General features: G+C 40.2%; 2 protein-coding genes across 2 annotated transcripts; one reads left to right on the plus strand and one right to left on the minus strand.

Moving 5' to 3' along the window:
• On the minus strand, nucleotides 1–8194 carry LOC134089375 (major histocompatibility complex class I-related gene protein-like). The gene is made up of 7 exons (XM_062543817.1): nucleotides 8137–8194; nucleotides 5983–6237; nucleotides 3220–3495; nucleotides 1732–2019; nucleotides 485–602; nucleotides 194–219; nucleotides 1–44 (listed from the first exon to the last, which is right to left on the minus strand). Exons 1-7 carry the CDS (start codon nucleotides 8192–8194, stop codon nucleotides 1–3), a joined length of 1065 nt encoding a protein of 354 aa, XP_062399801.1.
• Nucleotides 8195–11289: 3095 nt separating this feature from the next.
• LOC134088457 (major histocompatibility complex class I-related gene protein-like) lies at nucleotides 11290–22526 on the plus strand. The gene is made up of 7 exons (XM_062542420.1): nucleotides 11290–11502; nucleotides 15543–15800; nucleotides 18375–18653; nucleotides 18770–19066; nucleotides 20551–20659; nucleotides 21309–21361; nucleotides 21903–22526. The coding sequence occupies exons 1-7, from the start codon at nucleotides 11445–11447 to the stop codon at nucleotides 21944–21946; spliced, it is 1098 nt and encodes a 365-aa protein (XP_062398404.1). The 5' UTR covers nucleotides 11290–11444; the 3' UTR covers nucleotides 21947–22526.
• Nucleotides 22527–22979: the final 453 nt, after the last annotated feature.

A 22979-nucleotide genomic window follows, 5' to 3' on the forward strand; every position in this document is an offset into this window, starting at 1 on the left:
CTAGTTTGCAGACTTTTGCAGAGGTTGCAGAGGTTCATCTGTTTCTGAAATACAAAGAGCAGTACATTCATGTCACATTCAAACACAGTATCATATAAGACGGCAAATAAATAGAAAATCATAACAGAAACCTTATCACCACTGAACTGTCAGACAGAATGTTGTCTTCCAAAGTCTAAATGTGTATACTTACCTTGGGTTGACTCATCAGAGGAGGAGCTGAAACACACATTCATAAAGCAATCATGAGAGATCCACCATGTACATGGCAGAGATGAGGATAACAAACTAAAGATCACAAATCCCCAAACTGAGTATTTACCTCTAATTAGGCTGACTTCAATTAAATAATGCAAAATCAAAACAATAATTTATCATCAGTAAACATGTATACCTCCTTGATTGAGAATAACATGTATACATTGCTAGAAATATAAAACTGGAAATCGATGTGAATATGTTGTTCTCCTGTGTGTGTGTTTACCTGTGTCTTCTGCGGCGCAGGCACATGATAATGACTCCACCCACACACAGCAGCAGTGCAACTCCCAGCACGACCACAGGGGGCACTCTGGTACGGGTACCTACACCTGCCACAAGCTCTGCAAATACAAATTAATACAGTTTTTTTTCAATTGCTTACACACAATTTTTCAAACCGAGTTCTTTTTAACAAAATTTAAGCACAGGTATCCAAACGCCACACTCAGTTTGCATAATTCCTAGATTCTTTGCAAAATGAAACACTTCAGTCAAAACAAACACACTTCAGTCAAAACATACACACTTCAGTCAAAACATATACACATATTTGTAAAAATGCTATTAGTTGTCATTTAACAAACACAGTCCTCAATGATCAGACACTATTGCAGCCAGTTTCACACTGCAGTGATAAATGCAAAACACATTTGTAAAAAGAAAAATTAGGAAATAGCATGTGCTAGATTTTTGCCCAGACATTGTTACAGTATGTAAGGGATCATTTAGATGTCCAAAAAATAGTGACAAACCCACAACATTCTTCATGATTAGTTCGACATAGGGGAAGTGTACATAAATAGGTCTATAAATTTGCACTTGCACTGTACAACACTGAAGACTGCTGTAGACTGAATATTTCAAGTATTTATTTCAATACTTACAGCATAACCATAATCAGTTACAGTAATCAACCAACAATGAAATTAATTGAACAAATAAAATCTGTAGACAAACAAAAACTACTGCATAAAGGACATACACTTTGACTCTGAAGAGCAACTACTGCAAAAGCAACAAGACTGTATAGCACACCTGAGTGCTGCGTTTTCAATTTTGCACATGTGTGCTTACACACCTGGTGGATGTGATTATCCAATTCGTTCATTAGTGTAGTCATTGGCAATCCGGGGCCTTGTAATGACAAGGAAGTAATCTCACAATCCTTATCTGTGTCTAAGGTGTGGAAATGTGTGTAGAGTTTTACAAATCACTGTGAGTAATGTTTTGCAAAAAGGGTGAAGCAGACATTGTGTGTAATGTTGTGCAAATCTGTGGAGGTGTTTTGCTCCTTGGAGTAAAATTTTGCTAATTGTGTGAAAAAAAATATTTTAGTGTGTAAACAATCGTAAAAAACTGTAATAAACATTTGTATTTTATATTGAGGACCGAACATGGCTATAGTATTATAATACATGATAACTGACATAGGTGGAAAGAAGAAAGAAACATAACCGTCATGAGAATTACCCAATTTGATGTCCAGTTTGTTGTCCAGACTGAGGTGTTCAGCTGTGCAGGTGTAGTGGTGATGCTGTAATTCCTCTGTGCTGACCTCCAGGCTCTTCCTCATCTGGTACGTCTCATCTCCATTAGGTAGCAGCTCCCCCCCAGTGACCTGGTGGTCAGACACAGACTGGCCATCTCTGAGCAGGGTCAGGTTGATGTGACGGGGGTAGAAACCAGTGGCCAGGCAGGTCACCTTGGCCCCACTAGAGTCTGGGAGTGTCTTCTGGAGGAGCCTGACTCTGGGCTTCACTGTAGAGGATAAAACATTAAAAAGTAGACGGTAAATCCACCACAGCTCAACAACTAATACAATCTAATAACTAAATATTAAAGGGATAATCCGGAGTGAAATGCACTTTAGATTAATTTTTCGGACTATTGGGAGTACATACGTTGAGTTGACACCAAAATCATGTCATTCGGATGTATTTTGAGAAAGTTCGAGTTCACCGTTTTTAGCCAAAACTCGTTAGCCTGGAAGTGAACCGGGCATGTCCTTTCACCGCTACAAAACGCTATTTTTATACCTCTTCTACTGTTCCAAACAACACTACACTTACGTGGTAGTGAGTAGAGGGTCCCTAAAGCCAAATCGAAGTATCCCCACGTCTTTATGTGGTCGGATAGAGAGTCCAGAATGAATTTAATCGAGTCAGTACCTTTCCGGAAATGTCGCTGCTGCAGCTGGCAACGCTTTACAAACACTTTAATAACATTTCCAGAAAGGTACGGACTCGATTAAATTCATTCTGGACTCTCTATCTCAGTGTTTTTCAACCACTGCGCCGTGGCACACTAGTGTGCCGTGACACATTGTTAGGTGTGCCGTGGGAAATTATCCAATTTCACCTAATTGGTCTAAAAAAGAGTGAATAGAAATAATTGTCTGTGTTCATTTGATTCCTATTCAAGACATTTGGACAAGAATGACTTGATATCGTTAATGCGGGCTATACAGAGTTTTATTTAATTTCATTTTCAATAAAATTTCATTTTATTTAAAATTTTCGGCTGGTGGTGTGCCTCAGGATTTTTTCAATGAAAAAAGTGTGCCTTGGATCAAAAAAGGTTGAAAAACACTGCTCTATCTGACCACATAAAGACGTGGGGATACTTCGGTTTGGCTTTAGGGACCCTCTACTCACTACCACGTAAGTGTAGTGTTGTTTGGAACAGTAGAAGAGGTATAAAAATAGCGTTTTGTAGCGGCGAAAGGACATGCCCGGTTCACTTCCAGGCTTTTTGGAGTTTTGGCTAAAAACGGTGAACTCGAACTTTCTCAAAATTCAATTCAATTCAATTCAATTCAAAATACATCCGAATGACATGATTTTGGTGTCAACTCAACGTATGTACTCCCAATAGTTCGAAAAATTGATTTAAAGTGCATTTCACTCTGGATTACCCCTTTAAAGTTATGAAATGAATGCACCTTTATTAATGTCTTACCTGTCATTGTTTCATTTTTCCTCATGTTAAGGTACCTCTTTAGGAATTTGATGCAGACAGGGCTATATATATTTGCAAACGTCAATCTAATACGTTCTTTGTCAATATGGCTCCACAAGTCTGGCCATGCACCTTTGGCCTGTAGAGTTTCCTGTTGTATGCTAAAGTTCAGCTCTACATCATTTACGGTGTTGAACGCATCCCAGGATCGCATTGGACCCGGGGTATCCTGGTCAAGCAGCTCACAAGAGGCCAATCTCTGCTGAACATTGACACCTTTGGTAGAGAAGAAAACATGCCTCACTGTAAGGGCAGATAGGCAACACTGCAATGTTGTAGCAGATGCTTCATCCCAAGGCGATATAGAACAATAACAGTACATAGAACAATAACAGTACATATTAAAGAGGAACTATGCAGGATTGGCGATTTCATCTCTGGTTTCGGTTTCGTTTTTCGTTTTCGCTCGTTTTATGCTTGCATTTTCTCTGCAGAGCTTCCCCGACAGCTTTAGCGTGTACATTTATACATGTATAGGCTATATTTAAATATATAAATTGCAAGCGTGCATGGTTCTTCGTCTCAGACTTCCAGATGTAAACAAGGAGCGATCGTCTCCTGAAGAAAGTTGCATAGGGGTCTCTTTAATTACATAATCATTATAACCGCCGCTTACATTATCATTACGACTGCTGTCACTTTAAGACCACAAGAGAGGCTAAATAGCGCCTGTCACTTAGAGAGCTCCATGAGTTGAAGGATACGTTTGAGTTTCACAGTTTTAGGCGACTGATAGTTACAGTTTTTTCCAATCGTTTACACACAATTTTGAAAACGGGGCTCTTTTTGTCTAAACACATCACACAATTAACCAAACACAACACCCAATCAGCAGAACATAACAGATTGCTAGCAAAATGAAATATTTCTGTCAAAACAATAAACACATTGATAAAACCTTATACTGTTCTCATATCACTAACACATTCTTCGAATGATTCCACACTGTCACTATCTTATACACACCAACACAATAAATTCAAAACACATCTGTAAAAACCCTCCTCCAATATATGGATCTTATTCAGACATATTGTTTGAGAGCATTAGGATAATTTAGATGACAAAAATATCATCAAGTAAGGCATCAAGTAAGGCACAAAACTGATGCTGCAGACAATATTTCTTTCTTTCACTGTACCATATGTTCAGTTACAGTGACAAGTCAATCAACAGAAAATGGCAAAATTATAGTTCTTACTACTGTAAAGTGTAGAAAAATAAAAAATTGTACACAAATAAAAAGTACTGTACACTTACAGTCACTGAAGAAAAACTAAAGCAACAATACAAACAAGTAACAACAATACGTAATACTCTACTCATCTCTCCGTCTAGCTGGATCAAGCCATTAGAGTTCATCCACATCACAGGCTATGGGTGCCTCTCATTTGGGCTTTTATACGTCCTCCCTCGCTCCTCGGGCCTTGATCCTCACTGATCGACATAAAGAATAATGGGGCGAAAACAATGGGATAGTCTATCCAGTGTTAGTTATAGATCAATGGGAACGCCCCTCGAGGATCGAGCATAACACACCTGAGTGCTGCGTTTTCAATTTTGCACATGCGTGCTTACACACCTGGTGGATGTGATTATTCAATGTGTTCATTAGTGTGGCCATTGGCAAGCCAGGGCTTTGTAATGAGAAGGAAGTACCTAACAATATTTATCTGTGTCTAAGGTGTTAAAATGTGTTTTACGTTTTGACATTCACTGTGTGTAATGTTTTGCAAAAAGTGTGAAGCTGAATTTGTGCTTAATGTTGTACTGCTCTGCGCAGGTGTTTTGCTTTTTAAGTGTTAAGTATTGTTAACTGTTTGATAACCTTAATTTTAGTGTGTATACGATTGGAAAAAACTGTAAATGCATGAGTTGAATGCAATTCTTCATGTATTCTATGCCATTAGTTAAAATAAACATGCAACTCAAAGATGATCTATCTTAGATCATAGGAGATAATTGCCTCTTCCAATGACCATTTCTATGATTTTGGTGAGCAATACACAAGGAGACACAACGTGAGGTGGATAGTTAGCTAGTGCCGCACAGATCTGGCTAAACGTAGGATATGTGTATATTGAAAGATTCAGCCAGCTCTGCACAGCACTGCAGGGTTGAACACGCCCACTGATTTAGCCTATTATAAAAATATGTAGGCTACCTTGCCCTGTTACCATCTCTGTAAGCCTATTCAGTGATAATGCTAATGAATGGTCGTGCTTGATAGGCTCAATCAAATGCATGAGGTTGTTATACCCTAAATAGAGCCTAGGTTTGAAGCTACAATGTCACAGCTGGTACGTAGCAGTGCAGTATTTAGCCTACATTGTGTAAACCTTGAGTTATGCTAGCGAGAGAGCTACTGTAGCAACCTGGCCTTTTAGCTCGATTGTTAGCATGCCTGACTCCCAATCTGAGGTGGTACTGCTGCGGGTTCCAGTCAGGTGAGGGCAGGGCTGAACACATTAACACCAAATGATGGGTTTGATGACTGGGTTTTTATAGTTAATGACTTAGTATTTACGCTGAAATCCCCCCTACACACTGTTAAGTGCCGCAAAAGCAACACAATGGTAAAACATTGGGGGGTTTTTTTACATCCTAAAATTCACTGGTGTATGCCATAATACAGTAGCCTAGGCCTAGGCTATGGCGAGCAGTATGTCAATGAAACTAAGTAAATATCCTTACAATACCAACCTTGTGTGCTGTTGAGCTCGTGCTTTGAGATCAATGCCTTGCGTTTCATGTCCATGTGCATTTCTCTGAATACAATGCCAGCGTCTGTCTGCTCTTCCTGTTCGTGCTCTGACTTGATTTGTCTGTAGATCAGCTTCGGTACATCTGAGTCGTAGTAAAACAACTGCAGGTCATCCAGCATTCCCACCATACTGAACTCTGGGAAAGGTGTGTCTCCGAGTATTAGTGTTGCGAAAACCCATAGAGAAGGAGTGCCTGTGGAAAACAAAGCTAAGTCTTGAGCCAGTGTTGAACATAATGATAACAACGTCAATATTAATCATCACCATAATAATATTAATACTACTACTGCTAATAATAATGCTAATAATGGGGCAATAGCTCTGTCACTAGCTTAGCCACTTTTTAGAGTTTAACACAGTTTTAAACTTGTGTTAAACTAGATGCACCGCATAGCAGTACACAATATGACCGCCGCTCAGTTCTGCACATTCTCTCCACAGAAATAAATGATGCTCGTCAACTTTCCTGTATCTCCTATTTGTGCAATTTATATGCATATATCTCCTCTTGCAGCTCATGTGTATGTAATGAGTGTGTGCATGTGAGTTTTTCTTTGTGTATAAGAGTGTGTGTGTGTGTGTGTGTCTGTGAGTGTATGTGTATGTGTGCGTTCATTGCATGTGTGTGTGTGTGTGTGTCTGTGTGTGTGTGTGTGTGCGTGTGTGGAATCTGTGGATGTGTGTGTGTGTGTGTGTGTGAGTGTGTGTGTGTGTGTGTGTGTGTGAGTGAGTGTGTGTCATTCAACCAGCAACCCTTCGCTCAGTTCATTGGTTTCATCAGGTTACTTTCCACAGGTGTATAAAATCAAGCACCTTGATTATCAATGCAGACTGCATGGTGCTTGATTAATACACCTGTGGAAAGTAACCTGATGAAACCAATGAATAGCACTATCTGCAGGCCGATGGGTGTACAGTCACTCAATGTACACAAATTGATTTATTTTATAGCCCCCCTATACACATGAAATCTGGTGCAGTTCATAACATCTCATCTGAAGATAGGGACGATTAAAGCAATATTATATTGCATTTTAATTTTTTTACCATGGGGGTGCAAATCACAAATGACTAGCTATAAGCTAAATTGATGCGGGCTATTGAGACCAACATACCGTAAACATGTTGTCATCCTCGGTGCCACGGTTCAGGTAGTTATTTAGGTAATTTTTGGATTTCGGGGGGGCCATCGCGGGGGTGGGGTGGCCCCTGGGGACCAAACAAAATTTTTCCCTAGAAGTCTACTGGGGCTACATGCCCACCAAGTTTCATGTGCCCCGGTGTTACGGTGTCCCGGGAATCGTTGACGAAAAATACAGGAAGTAGATGACGGGGAAAAAAACAAAACCAAAAAAAAAAAAAAAACTTTGACAAGTAGCAGTTACCATATGACTGCTAGCTAGCTATGCTAGGGGCGGTTATAATAAGTAACATGACTGCTCATCTGGCCCATCATCAAATGCTTGACCTCTTTTGAAAGCTGAGACCCAGTAAAATTCAGAAACAGTCAGTGCGACTGTTTGATGTATACTGACAACAAGTTGCAGAGGCTTGAATGTTGTATTTTCTTTCAGCCAGTAACATACAGTAGCCTACATCTCTGGAAATGCCCTCTAGATTACTTGAAGTGGCCTTGAAATACAATTGTGGCCTGGAACCAGGTCGAAGACTCCTAAGTGACTAGTTCGGGAACCACGACTATAAAGGTAAACAACTTTAGTAAGTTATACCTTTGGAGTCTTCGTAGCTCGCTAAGAGTGAACGTTATCGGGAAACTGGTCCCTGCTCTATGGGCACCTATGTCTATTTGGAGCCTATTGATCTCAGCATAAAGAAAGGTCCACATCCAGTGTTTGTGAATATAATTGAATTAATTAAAACGTAGGCTATTAATTGTACCGTAGCTGGATACTCCTGAACACATGTCTCTTAAAGCCACTAGAGTTCCTTTACTGTAGCTACACCATATTTTGGGTGGCTCCTGAAGACCCAGTGGTTTTCCTGTCTGGCCCACAAGAATCCAGACAGAGGTGGCAGAATGCCAGTGTGTGAATGCCAACATGTCACTTGCAGAATATGAAAGCAGCCTTACCTGATTTCACAGTGAAGAATGTCTGGAATGAGCAGAAGAGGAACAGTAGCCTCAACATGGTGACGCATGTATCAATTGCTGCTTTCAGTTCATCGTGGTATTTTGTGCTTCCAAGATCTGCCTCTTTCACCAGCGGCACTTCAGGTGAGATTCTATTCTTTACTGACACATGCTATTAGAAAGACTGCACCCACACTCCAGACTGCATTGTGTTTCCTTGTTGTTATATTGTACCTTATTAACCTTTGCCCTGTCCATCAGAAGTCTCAAAATCCAAGTATGGGATAATGACAACATAATAAAATGACTTTGCAGAGTTTTTTCGATCGCACAACCTGGGAGGTTTTAGCAACAGTTTGTGATTTTGGGACTAAGATTGCTGTCATCAGACATAGAATTTCATTGTAGAAGATTGTGTCAAATATGATTGAAAACTGCTCCCGAGTGGCAGTTGCGAACCCTACGTCATAATAAATTTACCGTAACCAGAATTGACCCTCTTATGAATCGTCTCGCTTTATAAACAATCTCTGACATGCTTTTAAAATGGAATTTCCCCGTTGAGGATTATGGGCACTATTTTGGCGATCAAAAACGCAAACCTTGTCAGAGGTGCAAAGTTTACAGACATTAATGACATGGCCAGTCCACATTCACCTATTCATCAAAGCAGCCCAATGGCCACCCCCCATCTCAAATAAGGAGAGCTGGACTAGATGGACTCCATACCTGAACACTCCTTCCCTGTACAAATATACCACTCCAACTGCATCACATTTCTCAAAAAGCATCTGGCCTGTTATAACCTACAGTAGGAGTAAGGTCACAACCAAAGACGGAGTCGAGAGGTTGGATCTTTAAATAAAATGCGGATTTGTTAACCAAACTAAACTAAAAAAGTCAGTTGTCAGTGATGCATGGATGTTGTATGTTTGCAATGTGCCGGAGTGCTGTGTTGCATGTCCAATGCCCAAAGTCAGAATTGCCCCCTCAAGGAGATACAGTATGAAGCAGCCCTCTTATCTGCACACCTTACATGTTCCATGTAAACGTCAATTCGGAATTAAGATTTCCATGTAAACTCGAAGGAGAATATTTTTGGGGGCTTTTTATTGTCTTTATTCATAGGACAGTGAAGAGGTAGACAGGAAGTAAGCGGGAGAGAGAGATGTGGTGGGATCAGGAAATGGCCGCAGGTCGGACTCAAACCTGGGCTTAGTCCATTATTGTCAATTAAGCAAACAGTTTATACATACAATGCGCTGTGACATGATACCGACAATGAAAAACAAAGTAAATGTTTATAATAGGTTTTAACCAGTAAATATATGATAACATAGTCGGGCTATCACCATAACCTCTATCTTTTAAGATCAAACATTAGCATGGGGAGTGCGCTTTATTTCTACTGCACAAGAGGCGTGATCAATGGGCATTGTTCAAATGACTCTGTACGCTTGGATAGTCCTTCAACCAATCAGACCAACGATCCGCTGCGTCTTTTGGATAAGCTAGTTTGTGATTGGATCCAAAGATTGTGGACAGGAAGCAGGGGAGATGTGCAGGTTTCCAGCCTGAGCTGCTGGGCGAAATCCAAATTCACTGGCAGGTCAGGCAGGATTCACCCAATCTAATCATTAGTAAAGCTAATAGGCTTTACGGCAGAACTTAAAGGAGTCCTAGAATTCAAAACCACATTCACCTTGTTCCTGTTGAATTTAGGCTGCGAGCAGTGTCCAAAGGACAACACTAAAGACTTTACCGCGTCCCCCGCCTGCTTTCGTATGCAAATTGGGAAATAGAAACAGCCGTGTTGAAATGCTCCAATCTGAACAGAGCTCAGATAACACGTAATAGGCGCCCATCCCCCTTTAGATACACCCCCTCTCATTTGCATACCTTCGATTAATAATTCTTGTTAAACTGCACTTACGATGCTAGTATCTAGATATGTGGTCTATGGCAGAGACGTTGTAATGCTAGCGTTATTACAGCTAACTTTGGAGAGTTACTATACTAAGAAATGTACTGATAAAACTTACCAATCTAACACATTCATTCTGTTGGGGAATCTGCTGCACTTCATCTTCGTCAGAACCTTCTTCTTACTCGGTTTATACATGTACGGCTGTATTCCTTATTTAAATCCATTGTTGATAGCTTTATCAAAGACTTTGGCTTTATTTACCAGCAGTAAACGTAGTTTCACTTTGCTCTAGCTTCAGACCGGTGGATTGAGCCAATCAACTTTCAGGACATATCGGCCAATAGACCAATCAGCGCGCATCTCATTTGAATATTCATGAACTTGCTGAGTGGGCGGGAAAAACAAACTGTTTCATTGCAAGGCTTATTTATGACCTTGTATTAGGCGATCTAGCAGTGCTCCTGGGGCGTTTTCAGCCCCACAAATTTACATATGACATTATTTAGGCTCAAAGATCAATTTGTAATGGTCAAAAAATGCGTTCTATGACTCCTTTAAACTAATGATTACAGGAGACACCAACTCTCCCTTTACCAGCTCCTCTCTAGGGAAAACCATACCAGGCGATTACATACAGTATGTTACGTCAGATTACGAATTTACTACGTAAGTCCAGTTTGTAAACGTTCTTAACAGTCTTCTGTAATAAACTCCTGGTTCACTATATACGTTGTTGGTGCTTCTTTTTATGTGTAGAGACCCTGAGCAAGCTACTGACATGGTTTGGTGCTGTTTTTAACTATATTAGGCCTACTGGTTTAAATGCTATTTGGGAAGCGTTAAGTTCACTGCCCCTAGCTAACCCACTGATTGTGATTAGAGGCTATAACGCACGTTACGTATGCTGATGCAAGCTCTGTAGTGCTTTAAGAACTTCAACAATTCTTTCATGCAAGTTATTTTGTACGTATTTAATTTATTTTTTTTGTACATAGGCTTTTTAATTGTGTTTGTGTGTGTGTGTGTGTGTGTGTGTGTGTGTGAGTGTGGGCCTGTACTTATAGAAACTCTGCTTGTCTGCCTTTTCTCCATTTTTTTCTTTATGACTGTTCCCTTGGGCTACTGCATGTGTCTTGTCTGCCTGTTTGTTTGCAGTGGCCTGTTTTCCTGTCATCTGTTTTGTGTGTCTATATGATCTCACAGAGATCTTACTCTGGGCTGTCTGACTGGTTTTGTTTGTGTTGCTAGAGGAAGTGAGGTTTAAAATGAAGACACTTCTTCCCTCAGTTGGCAGGATTATAAGTGCTGTGCGTGTCATACTGTCCAACTTTGAGCCTAGTCATTTATATGTTCCATATGTTTGGACAAGAACACCAAAAACATGAAAAACCTCATTTTTTTGTGGGCTTTATGTCGGATGTCATGCTGCATTGAAACAGGTAAGGTACTTTGATCAATTGTTCATAATGTTCCTAATTTTATCATGAAGCTGTGTGTATGTGTGTGTGTGTGTGTGTGTGTGTGTGTGAGTGTGTGGCAGAAAGAAGCAGTTAAGCCAGTTTTAGCAACCAATAAGGTGGAAAATATTTATAGCAAATTAACACATGCAAGTGTGGCAACAGTGGTATAAGCGGGACAAGGGGATATTAAAAATGATGGATTTTACTAAGATTCTAGACCAAACTGTCTTGTAATATATTAAAGGGATAATCCGGAGTGAAATGCACTTTGGATCAATTTTTCGGACTATTGGGAGTACATACATTGAGTTGACACCAAAATCATGTCATTCGGATGTATTTTGAGAAAGTTCAAGCTCACCGTTTTTAGCCAAAACTCGTTAGCCTGGAAGTGACGCGGGCATGTCCTTTCGCCGCTACAAAACGCTATTTTTATACCTCTTCTACTGTTCCAAACAACACTACACTTATGTGGTAGTGAGTAGAGGATCCCTAAAGCCAAACCGAAGTATCCCCACATCTTTATGTGGTCGGATAGAGGGTCCAGAATGAATTTAATCGAGTCCGTACCTTTCCGGAAATGTTAATAAAGTGTTGTTAAAACGTTGCTAGCTGCAGCTGCGACATTTCCGGAAAGGTACTGACTCGATTAAATTTATTCTGGACTCTCTATCCGACCACATAAAGACGTGGGGATACTTCGGTTTGGCTTTAGGGACCCTCTACTCACTACCACGTAAGTGTAGTGTTGTTTGGAACAGTAGAAGAGGTATAAAAATAGCGTTTTGTAGCGGCGAAAGACATGCCCGCGTCACTTCCAGGCTAACGAGTTTTGGCTAAAACCGGTGAGCTTGAACTTTCTCAAAATACATCCGAATGACATGATTTTGGTGTCAACTCAACGTATGTACTCCCAATAGTCCGAAAAATTGATCTAAAGTGCATTTCACTCCGGATTATCCCTTTAAGGAAGACTTGTACTTAATAATTACTAGATGGTGACGGATCAAATCATAACTTGTTATCCTTGATAGTTTACTACATACAGTCCCCTCCATAAGTATTGGAACACATGCTAAAGTTGACTATGAAGAGGAATATAAAATCTTTTGGAAATTTATCGTAATGCCTTAAATGAAAAGATGAGGAAATATCCAACCTTTTAGTACATACATTTTCTTTGTGAATGAATAATGTATCATCAATGGTGCTCTGTATGCTTTAACATTGCTCGCTTTGTGCATGGTCTATTCTGTCCTTAAAACACCCCTAAAGTTTTTAAAATTGTGCAGCTCACAGAGTGGTAACTGGTCTTCAAAGATCTTCTATAGCAAGTTTCGCAGTGAAATTCAAATTCTGTTGTGTTATATAGGCAAACACAGTTGTGAGGTATCTGAAAAAGTACTTCCGGGATTTCGAAAATCATGATAAAACATGACAGAAGCTGTGTTTCGCTGCTAAACTTGCTATAGAAGATTGTTGAAGACCAGTAACCACTCGGTGAGCTGCACATTTTTAAAAACGAACATTAAGGGGTGTTTTAAGGACAGAAAAGACCATGCACAAAGCGAGCAATGTTAAAGCCACAGAGCTTTAAAGCTGCTAAATTCCACAAACAGGTTAAATCATCAAACGTCGGTGTCAAACACTCGTTTTCATGCTAGGCAATACAGAAAACGAGCTTAAAGTGTAAAATATCGAAATATTCCTTTAAAGAGACCCTATGCAACTTTTTCATAGTCATAAAATCGCTTAGAAATCGTTGTTTTGCTTTTATCGAAAACAGTAATATTTCCTCCCGCCCCCAGTGTCCCTATCCGCTATTGCAACCTTGCAACTTGTTCAGGAGACGATCGTTCCCTGTTTACATCTGGAAGGCTGAGACGCATAAAGAACAAGAAGAACCACGCTTGCAATGTATATATTTATATATAGCCTATATATGTATAAATATACACGCTAAAGCTGTCGGGGAAGCTCTGCAGAGAAATATGCAAGAATAAAACGAGCGAAAATGAAAAACGAAACCGAAACTTAAGATGAAATCGCCAATCCTGCATAGTTTCTCTTTAAAATTCAGGGGTCATACATATTGTAACACCTACTGTATGTTAACCCTATGTGTTCATGGATCCAGAACACTATGCACCCTGATGAAGTTCCCTTGGCCTTTGGAATTGAAATAGCCCCACATCACATATACCCTTTAACATACCTAGAGATTGGCATGGTTTTATTTCAGTTAGCCTATTAGCGGGTTTTCTTCTTGTTGAGCTCAATGCCATTCAAACCAGCTAATAGGCTTCCACTAAGGCTGGTGTTAAAGGAACACTTTACCGTTTTTTCATATTAAACTACGTTATTCCCTTAACTAAGACAAGTTAAAACATACCTCTCACTAATGCGTGCACTTACTGGCTCTGGCACGCGGCACTACTTTGATAGCTCTTAGCTAGCCCAGTTCATTCATTAGGATCCAAACAGAGATGAATTTAGAAACGACCAAACATCTCCATGTTTTCCCTATTAAAATACAGTAACACGAGTAGTCACACGACCAAGTATGGTGAGACAAAATAAAACGTGGTGCATTTCTAAGCGGGTAAGAGGGATAACTATGTTGTGTGACGGAATATCACTTGGGAGCACTTCGACTCGGCCGGCGCAGTAATATCATCACTCTTGCACTTTCAGTTTCACTTTGGAGTGAGGATATTACTGCGCCGAATCTAAGTGCTCCCAAGTGCAGTTATAGCCGATAGAGAGTTGCGGAAGTGAATGCAGAAGTGCCGTTCACCCTGTTACGAGTTAATAAACCGCTGAAATGATTCTGGAAACATTTTAAGATACGGAAAACTCTTTAGGGTTGCTTTAAATAAAATTAAGCTGTACTTATAGTGTCTTAAAACAACCCCCTTAAACCCACTTGATACCTTAAATATAAGGATATCACATTCACACCTTAAAATATTTCAAGGTAAAATGAAGGCACTGTTTTCAGGGGTGATTTAAGGTATATGAATCGTTGTATCTTATCAATGGATGTCTCATATGAATATTTAAAGGGGACATATCATGCAAAACTCACTTTTTGCGGGCCTTTGTGTTCATATTTAGGCCTCTACTGTTCTTATAGACACTCCAAGCGCGAAAAAAACCCATCCATCCGTTTTCTGTAGATCAGTAGAAAGACTTTGGTGTCAAGAAAGTATGCTGCTGTGAGCCATTTGGATGGCTCCCTTATTCTGATGTCATACTAAGGGAATTTGCATAGACCAACCCTAGCACCAGGGTCTAACATGTGGTTGGATGCCGGCTCTGTTTTAGTCATTTTCACCTGTGAAACGAGCAGCGTAATCAATACATGCAGCCGGAGGCGTGGCCAGCCCAGAAACAGCTCAATTTGGGAGAGACCAATTCTAACCTCGTTTAAAAAGAGGCATGATATGTCCCCTTTAATATATCATATCATGGAAGTGTATATGGTATCGCCTCAGTGATGAAGATGCACACCTCTCTGCTTTACTCATATGTACAGTATAATGAACGGGCAGCAAAGTAAATGGGAGGGTGAGCGGTGTCAATAGCTATGTTAGATCACATCCTGAGGGTATACAGTATGCTTCCAGAAAATATGATTTAGGTGGTTGAATCAGTTTTCCCCAAATTGTACAGCCTAAAAATATATCAGCCATATACTCTGGACCAATACCCAATGCATTATCCATATGGGCAGCATACTGATGAGGAGGGCAGGGCATGTCTGATGTCATGTTAGATCACATCCTGAGGGTAGATGAATTAGGTTTCCCTTGATGGTGCAGACCAAAATATGTTTAGTGTACACTTTTCTCACCTAAATCCATAAAATTCCATATACATCTTAAGCTGTGGTTTTGTAAAGTCCATTACACATGTTTGCATGTGTTGGGCATAGACAAACAAAATAAAACTGGTCTGATTGGGTGCCCTTTTATGGTATCGACCTCTCTGTTAGCTCATTGATTATTTTTCTGCAGGCTCTCACTCCCTGTGGATTTTCTCAACGGTCATCATTGGAGATAAAACACCTTTCCCAGAATTCAGTACGGTGGTGATGCTGGATGACATCCAGCTTGCTTACTACGACTCAGATGTACAGAAGCTGATCTACAGACAATACAAGTCAGAGAATGAACATGAAGAGCAGAGAGATGCTGGCATTATATTCAGAGAGGAGCATAGACAGATGAAAATCAGAGCATTATTTTCAAAGGACCAGCTCAACAGTACACAAGGTAAGCCTCTAGTTCTTAGATTCAGAGCCAGCTCAACTTAAGTCCTGATATTAGCATTTATTTTATTAGTGATGTAGTGTCACTTAACTAACCTATGCCAGTATCACCAGTTCAACATTACACAATGTCTGTCTCTGAACCACAACGTTCATGATGAAAACCAGCTGTTCCAGTCACAGTGGACTGACAAGTAACAAGTATTAGGCATTGCCGTCACCATCTATAAACCGAAATATTAAAGGAATATTTCAGTATTTTGCACTTAATTCACGCCCGTCCCGTCTCAGGGCAAATTCCAACCTCCACCACCTCCCCCCACCATTCAAAGTCAACGGTGAGGGTAACAACAATGTTATAACCCACAATGTCATACATTTACTGAAAGATTGGACTCTTGAATCCAAAATTGACCATTTTTAATGTACTATCTGTATAGTGCTTTACATTGTCAGATTAATCATACTATGTCTTAATTAAATTTGATCAAAAATGCTCTCCTCCCCCTCCTCCGCTTTTGGTGCCACCCTGACATCTGGTTGCAGTGTAGCTGCACTGCAACAAGTAGATGCCACATATTGGGTACTGAAATATTCACAAGAATCCATAGAATTTGAATAGTCATGTTGTTTTTATCCAATATTAGTTGTCCAGATGTATAGTCTAGCTTATATAAAACCATTGAACCAACAAAGTAAATGCAAAAAAATGGACTAAGACTTTTGTGTAATTAGTCCATATTTTGTGTAGTTACTCTATATCAGAACACCTGACATACGATCCAAAAAGTCTACAAGAAACTACAAGTCTACCTTTAATTTGAGACCAAGATTATGCTTCTAGGGGTTCATGTGCAGTAATCATTTGATTATCAGTATGCATTTTGGATTGCCAAAAGTCCTATGGGGAGTTTACATAGGGGATTTTTAAAAACACATGGGCATACCTTGGCAAATAATGGTCTACAGCACTCATATTTCATGTTATATTGATCTACTTTTGTACCAAACCTAACAATACCTGGTGCTGGGGCTCAGTTGTGTGTCTAGGTTAGTATATATGACTTAGAGGGCTGATATATGGTCAGTTTAGAGATGCTTGCAATCCGCCTGGAAGAAAAAACTATATTCTAGCCTCTGTGGCCCTGTGTCAGTATATCACACAGTTATTCTGATGGTCTCTACTGAACCTGCTGTGTCTCAGCTTTCCAGAGAGGTCAAGCTTTTGATTATACTGTAGGACAAACTAGGTGGGAACAGTGGCCTCTAAAGCAGGCGCTGTGCCATTTTAGGCAAACCTTAAAAAACTATATTGTGACCGTTTTCCGCATTGCCTTGCATGAAAACGAGTGTTTGCGACCGAAATCTTGACGATTGAGCCCCTTTGTGGAATTTGTCAGATTTAGAATGGAGCTCTGGCTTTAACATTGCTCGCTTTGTGCATGGACTATTCTGTCCTTAAAACACCCCTAAACATTAGTTTTTAAAATTGTGCAGCTCACCGAGTGGTTACTGGTCTTCAACAATCTTCTATAGCAAGTTTCGCAGTGAAATTCGAATTCTGTTGTCTTATATTAGCCACACACGGTTGTGAGGTATCTGAAAAACTACTTCCGGGATTTCCAAACTCCCTCATAAAAGATGACAGAAGCTGTATTTCGCCGCTAAACTTGCTCTAGAAGATTGTTGAAGACTGATGTCACAGGCTCAACCGCTTTTTTCATGAAAATATGTTTAATAGGGTAGCCAGATGTTTTTTGCAACTTGTACACTTTGTCATCATCACCTCTGTTTTAGCGAGCGTAAAACAAAATCGCTAAACTTTAACAGAATAAAACTGTAGTTGTGCAGCCAGAGGATATGTTCGAGGGAACCTTCCAGGACAGGTTTCTGCAAAAAATATGATTTGATAAGGTTTAGGCAACAAGTGAGTAGTGATATGACAATTTTCTTAAAGGTTACTCAGAATAGCGGAAAAAATTGTTTATTTTAGTGTCAGTGGAGAAAAAACTGAAAGTGAGTCTGAAAGCTGCTGGACCCGGAAAGAGAATTATCTGCCCATCATTGCATCATGACATGACTGAATAATGTCAATTTCGCAACAACCATAACAACCAACATGATTGCTCTAGCAACCAGCAATATGCCGCCCTTAGTTACACTCAGAGGTCAGGTTCAAAGTCACTGATGTGTATTACATTGAACACTGTAGAACTAGACAAGATGCAAGACAATCAATCAACTAAATAGTACACAGACAAATTAAGACGATAAATTATAATCGAACAAACAAGACATAACATACCACTTTGCCCGCTTGTGGACTAAGAGAGGGTTGGTCTTATGGTCCTCTCATTAGTAATTCAGAGAAGCTGCACCGCATAGCTCCGTGATGGTTACCAAACCATTCTCTCACTCACTAAAACCAAACAGCTAACAGGAAGTGATACACTACGACGTGATACATTCATTTAAACTAGTAAGGTGTAATTGTTCACATCAGAACACAGTCCCACACAGTGGAGAGCTCAAAAAATGACGTGACTGCAAATACACATTGTTTTCTTTTCCCCCAAAGGTGTCCATGTTCAGCAGACCTTAACTGGTTGTGAGTTGCTTGACCAGGACACCCCTGGTCTAATGCAATCCTGGAATGCTTTTAACACCATTAATGATGGAGAGCTAAATTTCAACATACAACAGAACACTCTACAGTGCAATGGTAAGTGGCCAAAATTGTGGAGCCATATTGAAGAAAAAGGTATTGAATTGCTGCATGCACAGATATACAGTCCTGTGTGCCTCAAAGTCCTGAAGAATTATCTCCACACGATGAAAAATCAAATCATGAGAAAAGGTAAGACAGCTCTATCTTCCATCTGTTAAATAACTTAAAATATTTAGTGCTAATTGTATGAGGTAGTAGGCCTGCTCGTTATGAGCTGTGGTGGATTTATGTTTCATCCTCCACAGTGAAGCCCAGAGTCAGGCTCCTCCAGAAGACACTCCCAGACTCTGGAGGAGTCAAAGTGACCTGTCTGGCCACTGGTTTCTACCCCCGTCACATCAACCTGACCCTGCTCAGAGACGGCCAGCCTGTGTCTGACCACCAGATCACTGGGGGGGAGCTGCTTCCCAATGTAGATGGAACCTACCAGATGAGGAAGAGCCTGGAGGTCAGCGCAGAGGAACTAAGAAACAAACACCAGTACTCTTGCACTGCTGAACACCTCAGCCTGGACAACAAACTAGACATCAAATTGGTTAACGGTGGGTTTCCACACAACTTAAATTTCGCCTCGCTCCCATTGAAAATGAATGGGGAAGCGAAATTCGCTCCGGTAGGGCGAAATGATGCAAATTTGCCTGGGGCGAATCAAAGTTGGCGAAATCCCAACTTTATGCAAAATTGAACCGCTCAGAGCAAATCAGAAGCCTGCGGGAGTAACAAAAAAATCAGAAAACAATGGTGGCGGCTCCGGGGTCGTAACTGGAAAGATTAAATGTGAATAAAGGTCTCTTGACCACTTTTAATGGTTTATTTTGATACGGTTTATTGTTTATATGCGACACAAATGTGGTCAGGACACATAGATCATTGTAGGTCAACGTAAGCGCTCGAACGGTAGAGTTAGCTTGTTAACTTGTTGACCCATTAGAACCAATTGAAAACACATAGCAACTAGATAGCTAGCTCGCTGATATGAACTACTGTGGTGTTTCTGTAGAACATGAATTGTTGTCAACATAAAAACATTAAAACGGATTGTTGTATGTATGCCACTTTAACATACTTGGGCTAAATAAACCACAGACTATAATCTGAAGCACTGGACTCGCTAACTAGTAACCACTAAGCTAACCTGTTGAGCTACCGTTGACCACCGTTTTCAACAGGGCTTGAAAACGAAATGATTTTTCAATCGTTACGTTCCGAACGGTTCAGGTATGTTTAACTTTTTCGTTCTTGCATTCCGCCACCAACATATCGTTCCTGAACCGGTTCGGAACATAAAATATTGTTCGTTTTTATTGTTCCGGCAGTGTTTGGCGGGCCTATCAAGTCTTTTTTTGTGGTCTATACCTTAGAATAGACGTAGCCTACTCGTTACTATTTGCCCTTGATTTACACCGTAGCTAGTCTATGCCCAGTTACCTTTGTTGATGTTTGATATAGCTCAGTGGATAGCTCAGTTGCTTCCAAATCGCCTCTCGTCAGGGTTGTGGTGGAAATAAAAAATCGTGACAGCTGCCTGGATTGAGCCTAGCGGGCGGCGAAGGAAACGCACATCCGGAAATAGTCTTTTTTCCCCCTGACATAGGCTATGCTTTTGTGAAATTTTATAAAATATATAGAGAACGAAAAAAACGTTATTAACTGGTTTCATGGATTTCAGAATAACGTTTTTGTTCCGGAACAGTTGAAGACCATTTCTTTTTCGTTTCCGTTTCCGTTCCTTGTAAAATTCCGTTCATTTTCGGTTTTCGTTTTGGGTCCTTGAACCGGTTCAGAGCCCTGGTTTTCAACGAAGGTATCACTCAGCCAAAACACTAGGTGTGTGACCACGCCTCCTGGGCGAAATCTTTGCAGGCGTTTTTCGCGTGGTGACATGCTCTGTGGAAACCCGGCGTGATTCTCAAAATGGTTGTGTTTCTTGCTTTCTTCTTCCATCATTGTCAGTTATCATGTATTATATTACTATAACCACGTTTAGCCCTCTATAAAATGTTTTATTATTCATTTTTATTTGCAGCTCGTGTAGGTACCCGTAACAGAGTGCCCCCTGTGGTCGTGCTGGGAGTTGCACTGCTGCTGTGTGTGGGTGGAGTCATTATCATGTGCCTCCGCCGCAGAAGACACAGGTAAACACAGACACAGGAGAACAACACACCTCCAAATCAAATCCCAGTTTTGTATTTATAGCATATTGTTCTCAGTGAAGGATACAGACATGTTTATCCTTCTTCGTAAACAGAACCGCTTGTTCAACTTGCGTGCTATAAAGGCATGACTATTGCCTTTATCGTGTGTGTGTGTCTGTGTGTGACTATTGCCTATAGTTGCAACCAGGTGATAAGTGGGATAACGGCCTTGAGGTATCCTGTTATACGGATTACTGGACTCGGGATCTGTTACACATCATGGAGTTCTGTGCCTCCCCATCGTCCATTTATTTCCGTATGACAGGACTCCTCGCCGGCCATTATCCCTTACCTATACAGAACCAGCTAAAGTCAGCATTATCCCTTACCTATACAGTACCAGCTAAAGTCAGCCATTATCCCTTACCTATACAGTACTAGCTAAAGTCAGCCATTATCCCTTACCTATACAGTATTAGCTAAAGTCAGCCATTATCCCTTACCTATACAGAACCAGCTAAAGTCAGCCATTATCCCTTACCTATACAGTACCAGCTAAAGTCAGCCATTATCCCTTACCTATACAGTACTAGCTAGAGTCAGCCACTGTCATTGCCTCTCATGATTGCTCTATGACTGCATGTTTCAGGTCCTCCTCTGATGGCTCTGATGGCTCGACTAATGTCTCAACTGATACCTCGGGTAAGTATACGCATTTGGACTTTGAAAGTCAAGATTCTGTCTGATGATTCTATGATGTTAAGATTTCTATCATAACTTTATAATGATTTTGTAAGAGCCAATTTGAGTTTAATATACAGTATGTTGCAAATTATTGTTTGTTTTTTGGTTTGCTATGTATGTGTTGATCTGCATGGGGGAGGTGCGCTGGGTTCTGCCATGTGGGTCATGTGACGGATACGTGTGCTTAGTTTTAGTTCAACACGGTCAGGCTAAGAAGCAATACAGTTTTCTGACCGACACCGACACAATGATGATAAAGAGATTGAGTTGATCAGTTTATTGCACCAAGATTGTTGAGATTTTATTTTGTATTTTGACACATTATTTTATTAAACAGTCAAAAGGATTTGAGTTTTGGATATTTTTTGGAATTGTCGAGTCATACTAGTTGCCTATGGCCTGAACGAAAAAGTGGCCATGGAAGACAAGAGTGCCACTTACAGATGTGCCTTCTTATATGTGTTTGAATGTGACGATTGTACTGCTCTTTGTATTTCAGAAACAGATGAACCTCTGCAACTTCCGCACAAGTCTGCAATCTAGGTGCTTTAAGTCATGAGTGCCTCAGTGGCAAGATAATAAGTATTGGTTTGTACATGTCCATGTGGAAACTGAAGCAATTACTGTAGTGTTGGTAAACATGAGAAAATACTTTGGTGGTGGCACTCTTCTTGACACCAAAGGGCTTAAAGGAGAAATCTGGGTATTTTTCACAGAGCTCCATTGAATACGGCAGACATTGAAACTAGTAAAACTGCAAAAAGAGCTTAACCAGTAATATTACAGTTGAAATGGCTAAAGTGTGATTGAAATATAACCTTGCTTATGCAAACTGTAATCATGCTATGAAACATAATTACATCCTGCTGTAGTATGAAAAGGATTCTTGCTATGAGTATGATATAATCTGCTGTAGTATAAAAAGGATTCTTGCTATGAGTATGATATAATCTGCTGTAGTATGAAAAGGATTCTTGCTATGAGTATGAGTATGATATAACTTGCTATGAGACATAGTAAGAAATGTTTTTGTTCAATTGTCAAATGTTCGTATAATCATGTACTGTATTTAATCCTGTGTGATCAGATATACTTCTGTTAGAAAAATAAACATGTTTTGATATGTGTGTTGTAAGTGTCACTAAACATACTCATGCGTGTGTGCTGTGTATGGAAAAGGTTTGTGATAAGGAAAGCCTGGTGTAGACTAGGAGACAATTGTGGTTAGGGAGGTGAATAACAGTATGGATGATTTACTCAGGAAGCTTGACCACCGGGTCAAAACCGGCTCAAATTGGTATCATGTTGATTGTTGATGATTGTTGAAAGTACCATAAACATTCTGTAAAGGTCAGACTTCAATGTCTGTCTCGCAAATAGCAACTATACCATTATAACAGGCAAAGACTCTTTAAAACATAGGGATAAAATAAATTGTCAGAGCCAGGGCCCCTTTGTCACCTTAATTTTTTGACTGACAATTTGCTGTCAAGGACAGAGTAGGGATTTCGGTACTTCTCATCCTTTGAGGAGGAGAAAGCCAATTTAGCTAAAAGACTTGGTTGTCTGTTTGCTC

This window comes from Sardina pilchardus, chromosome 8 (genome assembly GCF_963854185.1).
Source record: "Sardina pilchardus chromosome 8, fSarPil1.1, whole genome shotgun sequence".
NCBI classification, from domain to species: domain Eukaryota; kingdom Metazoa; phylum Chordata; class Actinopteri; order Clupeiformes; family Clupeidae; genus Sardina; species Sardina pilchardus.